The sequence below is a fragment of the Branchiostoma lanceolatum genome, chromosome 8, assembly GCF_035083965.1.
Source record: "Branchiostoma lanceolatum isolate klBraLanc5 chromosome 8, klBraLanc5.hap2, whole genome shotgun sequence".
Taxonomy (NCBI): Eukaryota; Metazoa; Chordata; class Leptocardii; order Amphioxiformes; family Branchiostomatidae; genus Branchiostoma; species Branchiostoma lanceolatum.
The window spans coordinates 18,456,822-18,467,062 of record NC_089729.1 but is presented as its reverse complement, the minus strand read 5'-3'; the positions used below and the strand labels follow the sequence as shown (position 1 = coordinate 18,467,062).

Below are 10,241 nucleotides of genomic sequence, written 5' to 3'. Positions count from 1 at the left end.
ATGCATTTGTGACCGAGCAAACTTCTACATTTCTGGCGTTTAAACGAAGAAGTAAAAAAGTTACAAAGTTAAAACGAAGAATTTAGCCATATATGATAACAAAAAATGTCGTCTGCAAATCTTGATCCGCCATGTTTCCCCCATAACTAAGTATGCATAATTAGGTATGCAAAGAATTCTAGGGCGGATTACGTAACCACAATATTGACCCTTGACCCGTGTTAGGCGGTTTCAAGTATCACATGGTTACTTCCGGGTACGCGCGCGTCAGTCTTACGTGTTTATTCGATCGGGAAATACCCTGAAACCGACAAATGTTGGGGCTAAAAGTGCCCGCGCCAACTTTGACATTGTATTACTGCCGAACGACATATGCTAGGACTACCAAACTTGTTAACTTTTCCTTGAATTTAGTTGGCAACACTATTATGATAAAAGAATAAGTTTATAATTTTTCGTGTTGCCATGGCTACGGGTTTCTGAAGGGCATTTTATGCAAAAATCACTGATTCTTTTAAAATAATGATATTTCTTAGGTTTTCTTGCCAAACCACACTAGTATTCCTAAATGTATAGCATCATATGTAATTAGTTGTAACTTTCATAATTCAATTTTCATAATTTATGCTAATTTGATGACGTAAACGGTCAAAATCCAAGATGGCGGACCATTACACTATTCTAGGTATCAACAGGCTTTTTCGCCTTCAAAATCGTCACTACGTGACATTTTCTTTACCAGAAACATTTAGATTAACGTTTCTAGTCTATTTTTAGTGGGTTTTTTTGGGTCATAAGTGGAAAAAAAAGTATTTTTGAACATTTAAAATGGCCGATCCAAGATGGCGGATCCCAAGGGGTCGCTAACGACACGTGACGTCATTTAATGACGTCATTTTGACGTCAACGTAGTTACCATTTACGTAATGTGTCTAAGTATACCTTAAAATCAACAATACATACTATTTTGTTTAATACCTTTAAATACTACGGGAATTCCCTATTCAGCCAATAAAATCACATCAATGACGTCATAAATACGTCATATTACGTCATAACGTCACCAAAATTCTAGCAATTATAAAACTTTACATGAACATCACTCCCTTCAAATTTTGGAATGATACATCATACCGTTCAGAAGTTATGAGGGAGGGGGGCGAATGAGCACTCTAGCCGCAAAAAGCCCAGTCTGGATAGGGTTAAGTCATTTATGAAAGCAACATCCAAAGCTTGGCCCAAATCACCTTCCTGTGGAATTCTACTTGTGACCTCACACAATGGCAATTTCGAACCGTTTATTACCACACTCTGCATTTTGTTGTGGAGAAGATCCTAAGAACCACTTTAATGGGTACCCTGACACCGCATAAGGTTCAGGTTCACTAACAACCTTTGATGAGGGACAGAATCAAAAGCCTTTTTAACCCTATCCAGACTGGGCTTTTTTGGTATATCTGGGACTGGGGGGGGGGGGCTGATTCGGCCCCCCCCTCATAATTTCCGAACGGTATGATGTATCATCACCAAATTTGTAGGGAGTGATATTCAGGTCAAGTTTTATAATTCCTGTAATTTTGGTGACGTTATGACGTAATATGACGTAATTATGACGTCATCGATGTGATTTTATTGGCTAAATAGGGAATTCCCGTAATATCTAAAGGAATTAAACAAAATGGTATGTAATATTCATTTTAAGGTATGCAAAGACATACAACGTCAATGGTAGGTACGTTGACGTCAAAATGACGTCATAGAATGGCGTCATGTGTTGTTAGCGATCCCTTGGGATCCGCCATCTTGGATCGGCCATTTTGAAATTTTTAAAAATCCTGTTTTTCCACTTATGACCCCAAAGGACGCTGAAAATAGACTAAAAACGTTAATTTAAATGTTTCTGATAAAGAAAATGTCAGTTATTGACGATTTTAAGGGCGAAAAAGCCTGCTGATACCTGAAATAGTGATATAGTCCGCCATCTTGGATTTTAGCTGATTACGTCATCAAGTTAGCATAAATTATGAATATTAAATCAGCAAAGTTACATCTAATTACATGTTATGTTATACATGAAGGAAAACTAGTGAAGTTGTGCAAGAAAACCCGAGAAACATCATTGTTTTCAAAATATTAATGATTTTTGCATAAAATGCCAGTCAGAAACCCGTTGCCATGGCAACATGAAAAAATGATAAACTTAAACCATTATAATAAAATTGTTGCCAACAAAATTTTAGGAAAAGTCACCAAGTTTGGTTGTCCTAGCATACATCGTTCGGCAGTAATACGATGTCAAAGTTGGCGCGGGCACTTTTAGCCCCCCCCCCCCAGTCTGGATAGGGTTAAAGTCCATATATATGCTGCCCACTGGATCATTGGATGCAAATCATCAGGCCAGGCAGATTTAGTTAGATAAAAATTTGTCCCTTACCACTTTCTTGCTTAGTGTTTATGTGTCGCAGAACTGTGATAGCTAGTCTTGCGCTAATGGAATGTTAGCAGTATTTTCATCAGTTAAGACACTTCCAAAGAAATTGCTTAGCGCTTTAGCTTTATCATAGTCAACGCTGTTATACCATTTGGCTTGGCCAAGCTGCCAATCTTGATTTTTGTGCTTAGGCGAGATTTGATGCATCTACAGAAAGCTTTAGAGGTATTAACTAACCTGCCTTAACATTCACCACACTATTTTCTTCTGGGGCTTTATCAATTTCAGTTTTTATTTTCATTTACTACGTCTCACGACTATAGAACGCTGTAGAACCATGTTACCGTAAACGAAGTTATAATCAATAGAATGCCATGGCCAGTTAAATCTCCTTTCATATGTGTTTCGCTCAAAAGGCAATGGTTATTCCTTGAATGATCAAGCCGTCTCGTCACCTGGAAAGACTTGGCAGATGAAGAAGACCCGGAAGGCGCATGGGGCGTCAGACCATCTATTTACACAAGTCTGATGCCAACACCAAGTGTAAAGAACGCAATCTCGAAAGCTACCACTTGGCCCCCTGCTTGGTCGAGCTCTCGCCCATGAGTTGTACTCCGCAAGTGGAGAACCATCCACCCACTCAAACTTTCCTTCTTTACGCCGGTCCTGTAGGCCGAACCACAATTTGAAACCCATGCCATGCCCTGGATAACGATACAAGGAGATGAGGAAGTCGTTGATCTGGGCGTCGCGGGGCATAGCGAGGGTACCACCGTTTTCACCACAGGTCGCGGCCGCTTCGCTGAAACTTTGTTTCACCCTGAACACCTTGTAGCAGATCCCGCGGAATCCCGCAAAACCGCCTCTGCAAGACACTGTGGAAAATGTAAAGACACGGGGATTGTACGGTGGAAAATGTAAAGACACGGGGATAGTACATATGTTTTTGTTATGATCCAAATTCAAGCATTCCAGTCGATAATTGTATTTCATTTGAATATGGTATAGTGGCTAAAGCCTAATCTGATTTTTTTATTAAAAAAAAAAACACAGATGCATATTTGTGTGCATTACAATAGACTCATCTGTTAACAAAGACAAAAACTGTAAAAAGGTTTAACCCCAGTGTATGTGATATAACATTAAAAGTAGAAGACAACGACAAAAATGCTGGTTAGCTTTGAATGTATGTAAAATCATATATTGTAATATCTGAACACAGAAAAGGTGGTAGCATCAACTTTACCCGACTTGCCCCGGCTGTTTGTCTGAGGGCGCTCAAGTTGTTCGACAGGGTTTGGATAGGTTGGCCCTGCAGAGAGAGGGACTCCTGGCTGCCCATCCTTGCCCATGGGTCGCATTTCTTCTAAGTGTCCAGGAGGGCCCGACGGTCCAAGAGTCCCGTTAGACCCGGCTTCTCCTGGCAAGATGGGCCTAGTCTTCCTCGAAGGCTCAGTCATGTTGGTAGGGTTAGGTCCAACGGGTCTCACCTTACCTAAGAGAGACAGGTGACACGCACATGTCTGGAATTTCACGAAACATTACAAAATACAAACCTGCATCATGGAAAACTGTCGTTCCTGTGTTTATTTATCCTCTTTGAAAAATTTTAACAAAACGCTCCTGCAGTTCTAGAACAAGCTGCTAGGGGACCAGAACCTAGCCTCCGTTGCAGACTCTGAAGCGGCTTTTTGGGGGGCTAAATAATACACTTTTTGCAGCCACCCCGTAACTATCAGCCATCCTGTAACCATCAGCCGCCTAGAGTCTGCGTTATTACGGCATGTCAAAGCGAAATTAAAATCACGTTAGGGCGATTAACGCAGAAGTGCGAATTTCCTGCCTATGGTAGACCGCACAATAAGAACAGTATACACGCACCTCCCCCAGTCAGTGTGCTGTCACGCTTGTGGCAAAATAGTTTGCCATTTCTCATTAAAAACCCGTTTTTTAAGACTCAATCGAAGAAAGTCATCGAAGAAAACAAGGAAAAACGTAAACAAAACAAGAATTTCGCCCGTGCATTTCAGCCTCTACGTCGTGATTTGCCGCGGTTCGCCTTAATTTCTGGCCGTATTCGACACAATATATATTTCTTCGAATATTTTTCCGTGAAAATTATCCGTATGTACCGTAGATAAATCGAACAGTAGAAATAGCAAACTATTTTGCCACAAGCGTGACAGCACACTGACTAGGGGAGGTGCGTGTATACTGTTCTTATTGTGCGGTCTACCATAGGCAGGAAATTCGCACCTCTGCGTTAATCGCCCTAACGTGATTTTAATTTCGCTTTGACATGCCGTAATAACGCAGACTCTAGGCGGCTGATGGTTACAGGATGGCTGATAGTTACGGGGTGGCTGCAAAAAGTGTATTATTTAGCCCCCCAAAAAGCCGCTTCAGAGTCTGCAACGGAGGCTAACCAGAACCCACATCGATTCATCCCGACATAGAAAAAATTCTATTAAAAAAAAATTAAAGACATAGCATCTCCAAGACAAAAGAAAAGAAAAACACTCAAAATTCTGCTGCAGTGCTAAGAAAACTACCAGGAAGCCCTTAATTGAACCTGGCACGTCTTCGCAAGACCTATTCATATATAAAGTATCATAACTATCCATTCATATGTTAAGTTATGATGACAACAAATATCGGAAAGACAAGCGCAAACACACAGCCAGACAGGCAGACACACCTACACACACAAACGGATACACGTGCAAGCCAAAAACAATTTCTAACTAGAGTTCACGACCTCATACCTTCGCCAAATGATTTTAACCATTATGACTGACGCATTTAGGAGTGCTTCTCATCAATCATAGATCATACCAGTTGATCGTCTTCAGCCAAATAACAGAAGTTGTCCAAAGTATGAGCTTATCAAAGAAGGTTATGCTAACATTTATCATCAATTATGCAAATTAGGTCCTTATTAGCATGATTTCATTCAACGATGTTCACATTCCCATAACTTCCAAATGCCACAAGTATGAAATTGCCATCATTAACCTGTATGTAATTATAGTAGTTTCTTATTAATTATGCAAATTACGCCAACAACTGTTTCTATCTATCGACATTCTTCTCTTCCTCAGTTACAAGTGTCACAAATTTGAATAGTCATATCTTGAAACACAGCGGGCTTTTGAAATTGTCTCATTAGTTATGCAAATTAGAAAATCAGATTTGCATGATTATATCTAATCATACAAAGCATCACGTAAGCTATCTACATACCAAACATCAAGAGTATCCATTAAGCCCATCTTGAGTTATAGTATGTTCTCATTAATTATGCAAATGAGGTGTTCATCTGCATAGTTGATATATACTAATATTTCTCTCCTCCTCGGTTACATATGTCACGTGATTGAGAGTCCTATCATAGAATTTGGCGGATGTATAAACTTTCCTCATTAATCATGCAAATTAGATACTAATTTGCATAATAAGTACCTAATCATGTACGTCATCACTCAAGCACTCTTACCAAAAATCAAAACCATCCATCAAGCCCATCTTGAGTTATAGTATGTTCTTATTAATTATGCAAATGAGGTCATAATTTGCATAGTTGATATCTATTGATATTTCTCTCAGTTACATATGTCACAAGTTTGAGAGGCCGATTATAGAATTTGGCGAATGTATAAACTTTCCTCATTAATTATTCAAATTAGATACTCATTTGCATAATAAGTATCTAATCATGTACATCATCACTCAAGCTATCTACTTATAAAAAATCATGACCATCCATCAGGCCCTTCTTGAGTTATTCCATTTCAAAGTCTGAAGCAAAACCTGCTCCTGAAGTTCCAAAAAATCCGCTAGGGGGTCTAAACATAGACCACTAACTCACTGCCCAAAGAGCTATCTACCACAAAAAAATCAGGACCATAGCATGTCCAGAACACGTGATATCAAAACAGGAAGTTCCGCTGCAGTACCGTTATAGCCGCTAGGGGACCCAAAATCTAATCATTTCCAAGTCTCATCAAGACCTGTTGTTATGTGTTGGCTTGGCTTCGCTGACGAAGATTTCAGGGGTTGGGTCCACTGGTACATGCCCTCTGGTGGCTGACGAGTCCGATCAAGTCTCATCAAGACCTACCCACCTACCAAATATCAAGACAATCCATCCAAGCCTTCTCGAGTTATGCTGTACGTTACAAACACACACACAAACGCTACCCTCTGCATAACCTTCTCGGCGAAGGTAATGGAGGTAAATGTACAAACTATTAGTGCTGTGGAGAATGGGTGGATTGGTGCTAACAGAGCTGGCGATGACGGCAGATTCTGTAACGTCAAATGTAGTCCGGATCCAGTGTCTGGAGGCTTGGGTAGGATTGGGCTGGAGTGTGAGAGCAACATTAGGTTCCAGCATTAAAGAAGAATGTGGTTCCAAACATGACTGAGTTTTTAATCCCTTCCCATGTCTCTGTTCGTGACTAGTGTGAGCAGTTGATATCAATACAACCTGACTAGCACATACATCCGTGTATATTTTCATCAGGTTACATGTCCCTGTGAATAAAAAGACAAAGTCTTTTATTAAAAATGAAACCCACTTTTTACTCGATTGTTCTTTACATAAAGATGAGCGCCAATCTCTGTTTAAGACAATAGAATAAGACAACACATGTAAAGAAAATGTCAAAGCCGGGCAATTTTATATACCTGATGCTATGTAAGAACGAACATATAATAGACAAAGTATGTAGTCATGTTTCCAAATGTTTCAGAAAGAGAGAAGAAACTATTAGGTGATCAACATTAGTTCAGCAATAGTCCACAGTCTGTTTTTAGTGTTGTTTTTCTAATGTTAGAATGTAGCTTTTCAATTCATGTGTTGCATTATACTTATAGACCGCATGTGGTCATTTGTGCATTTAGCCCGTCTGGGCAGGAATATGCAATAAACGATATTATTGTTATTATTATTAAGCCAACGTTTCGGTGACAGTATGACACCTTCCTCATAGGAGTTCTGACTGGTTTACTATGTACTGCAGCTATAGCCATCGCTTCTTACAGATGTGATCCCAAACGTATTTAGTATTAAGAAATGCATAGAGACAGTTAATGCAGTCTCAAACGTAAAGAAGTGTATCATATGAATAGATGCTGTCAAGTAACAATGACAGTTGTGGTTATGTATTTAAATGACTTGTATTGGAAAATGATTGAATTTACGAATCACACTTTACCGTTTGGATGTCGTGCTCCTGTGTGTTGTGGAACATCATAATGAGGATTGTCACAATGGTCACCCCGGATCCTACCAGGACAACAGTAGCGATGAGACAGAAACACCGCCCGATAAAGCAAGAGTCTGTGTAATTCAACCGGACCAAAGTCAATGAGCGGGTTAAAAAAACCATCAACCGAATAAAAAAAAGACTGTAACCTAACCCAACCAACTATGCTTTACAAAACTCCCAGTCACAGAAACTCGCAGAAACACACGCACACAGATGCACACACATGGGTATGTTAAATCTACTACTTAACTCCTTTGTGGTGCAGTAAAAAGTTAAACAGCTAATTTGATAGCCGTGCCTTCTTGCAGTATTTGTACGCAAATCTAAAACTTGTTTTTTCCTTGTTAGCAGAAATACGGCACACAGTAGTTAAGGCCACACAAATTTAATTTCTTGGTTAACTGATTTTTTTTTTTAAATAAGCACGAGGGCATCATTTTAAAGCTAGGGTAAAAACATGCACCTGACCCCTTTCACTCTCTGAAACTGTGCGCACCAAAGTACAAACTTTCCTCTAAGATTCTGTTTTGTGATTTTCCAATCTAGCATCTTTAAATTCCGTTAACTAGAATATTAAATTGGTATGGCCTTACATGAAATGTAAATTAGGCTGTTTCTTTAAAACTAATGGTTAACTCGTTGTAGTTGAAATCAATGAGTAAATCAGACTAATGAGTGTCTAGATGTTAAAGATTCCTCGTCTATATGAGTTACGAAAATCCATCAAATGCTGTAAAACTAGCAAAAGGACTCACAACCAAGATATTAGTTCTAAACATCTACATTCACCAGAGGTCAACAGTTTAAGAGAAAATAATAAACATGCAAGACCATATAAAGAATGTTATAGTAATAATTACAAGTGATAGCAATAGAGGTTAATCAGAACTGAAAAGGTAAGAGAATCGTCACCGTGAGAACAGCACAGAACAGTACAGAATGATTGCTGGGGTCAACGTACCATTTGTTGCATTGTGATCACCGCTTGTAACGTACAAGGGATTTAAAAAAAGATTGTCCGGAGACTTCCGAAGATTGCGCAAATGAGCGTTGCCCTTACGTCTGTTTTGGGAAATCCCGGGGCCGTTGTCGCTAGTGCCATCTGAAGTACAATTTCCAACAAACGTATTGCCTGGTGACCCCGCCAAGGGGTTGTCAGATATGTCTGGTTCGGTTATTGTACTCTGAGGAGTTCCAGGCACTGCTGAAGATGTTCCACCACGATTTGTTTCATCCCCACAAATGTGTGTAACAGCGTATGGTTCAATGTTGTCAGAGACGTCAACATGGCTGTTATCTTTAAGAAGTCGTTCATATGTATCAGTGGTTCTCTTGGCGTTCGCGTTTAAAGTGGTGTAATGTGGCCTGACTTGGGATTGTTGTTCTGTGTCCATGTCTTGACGATCTGAATCAATGTGAGGCACAGACTCTTCCTTTGTTCCAAACGAGGGCATCTCATCCTGTAGGATTCTCGAAAAGTCTGTGCCGGAGGCTGGGTTGTTTCCAGTGTACAGGGCACTTAATTTATCGGTCCTTAAAATGACCCCGGACCGGTTTTGATCTCCATTGTTTGCTGAATATGTAGGGTTGTCGTGCATTTCATCCTGTGGGACACTTGGAGAGTCTATGCCGGAGGCTGGGTTGTTTCTGGTGTACAGGACACTAAATTCTTCGGTCCTTGAAATCGTCGCCGACCAGTCTGGATCTCCAGTGTTTGTTGAATACGTAGGGTTTTGCTTGCCTCGAATAGGTATCTGGTGACGTTCACGATGTCCGGTAAGGTTTGGAGAATTTGGCCTTCCTGGAAGCTCAGGTGGCCCGACGGGCCTCCTTTTCCCCGGGGATCCAGGAACTCAAGTCTTGCCACTCGGTTCCATCATGGGGTCAGTTTCTGTCAGGTGCCGAAGAGCCTTTCCATCCGTTCCGTTCCGTCCCATGGCAATGGGTCCAGGTGGTCTCATAGGTCCCTTTGTTCCCGGGGGTCCGACAGGCAACATGGATCCATTTTCTTCTAGGAGCCCAGGAGGCCCGGCAGACACATGGACTCCAGTCTGGCCATCCTGTCGCATGGCTGCGGCCGGTTCCATTGATCCATTTTCTCCTGAATGGCCAGGTGACCTTGCGGGTCCAGGAGGTTCGGCAGACCCGGTGATTTCTGGCAAAATGGCCCCCGTCATGTTGGGAGCATCAAGTCCCATAGGTCTACCCTTACCTGGAAAAAAAAACACATGTCTGGAAATTCACGACATACTAGGAAGGCAAAATTTTTGAGAAAATGCAGGATATTCCCTTCCATTAATAAAGGATGAAACCTCAAATGAGGTTCTCATTAGCATAAACTATATTCCGTTGTATTCATCTTTCATAAAGCTACCTACACTTCCAATATGACATCTGTCATTTACTGTAAGGAAAATGTAAGCTTCTTCCTACATTATGCAAATTAGGTCTTAATAAGGATAACACACATTCTAAAGCTACCTACACCTCCTTTATTACACAGTTTGTACATTCATAGAACTACCACCCCATATCTA

At 40.6% G+C, this 10,241-nt stretch overlaps 1 protein-coding gene across 1 annotated transcript; it reads right to left on the bottom strand.

Moving 5' to 3' along the window:
* Nucleotides 1–2,869: 2,869 nt before the first annotated feature.
* LOC136439541 (collectin-10-like) lies at nt 2,870–3,891 on the bottom strand. Its single transcript, XM_066434960.1, has 2 exons — nt 3,678–3,891; nt 2,870–3,306 (listed from the first exon to the last, which is right to left on the bottom strand). Exons 1-2 carry the CDS (start codon nt 3,889–3,891, stop codon nt 2,870–2,872), a joined length of 651 nt encoding a protein of 216 aa, XP_066291057.1.
* Between the last annotated feature and the right edge of the window lie 6,350 nt (nt 3,892–10,241).

What these genes read in the sequence shown, in the direction of transcription:
- LOC136439541 (XM_066434960.1), bottom strand. Translation starts at nt 3,891, where the DNA reads ATGACTGAGCCTTCGAGGAAGACTAGGCCCATCTTGCCAGGAGAAGCC. An exon ending in AAACAGCCGGGGCAAGTCGG is followed by an intron (nt 3,307 to 3,677) that starts GTAAAGTTGATG and finishes CATTTTCCACAG; the next exon opens with TGTCTTGCAGAGGCGGTTTT.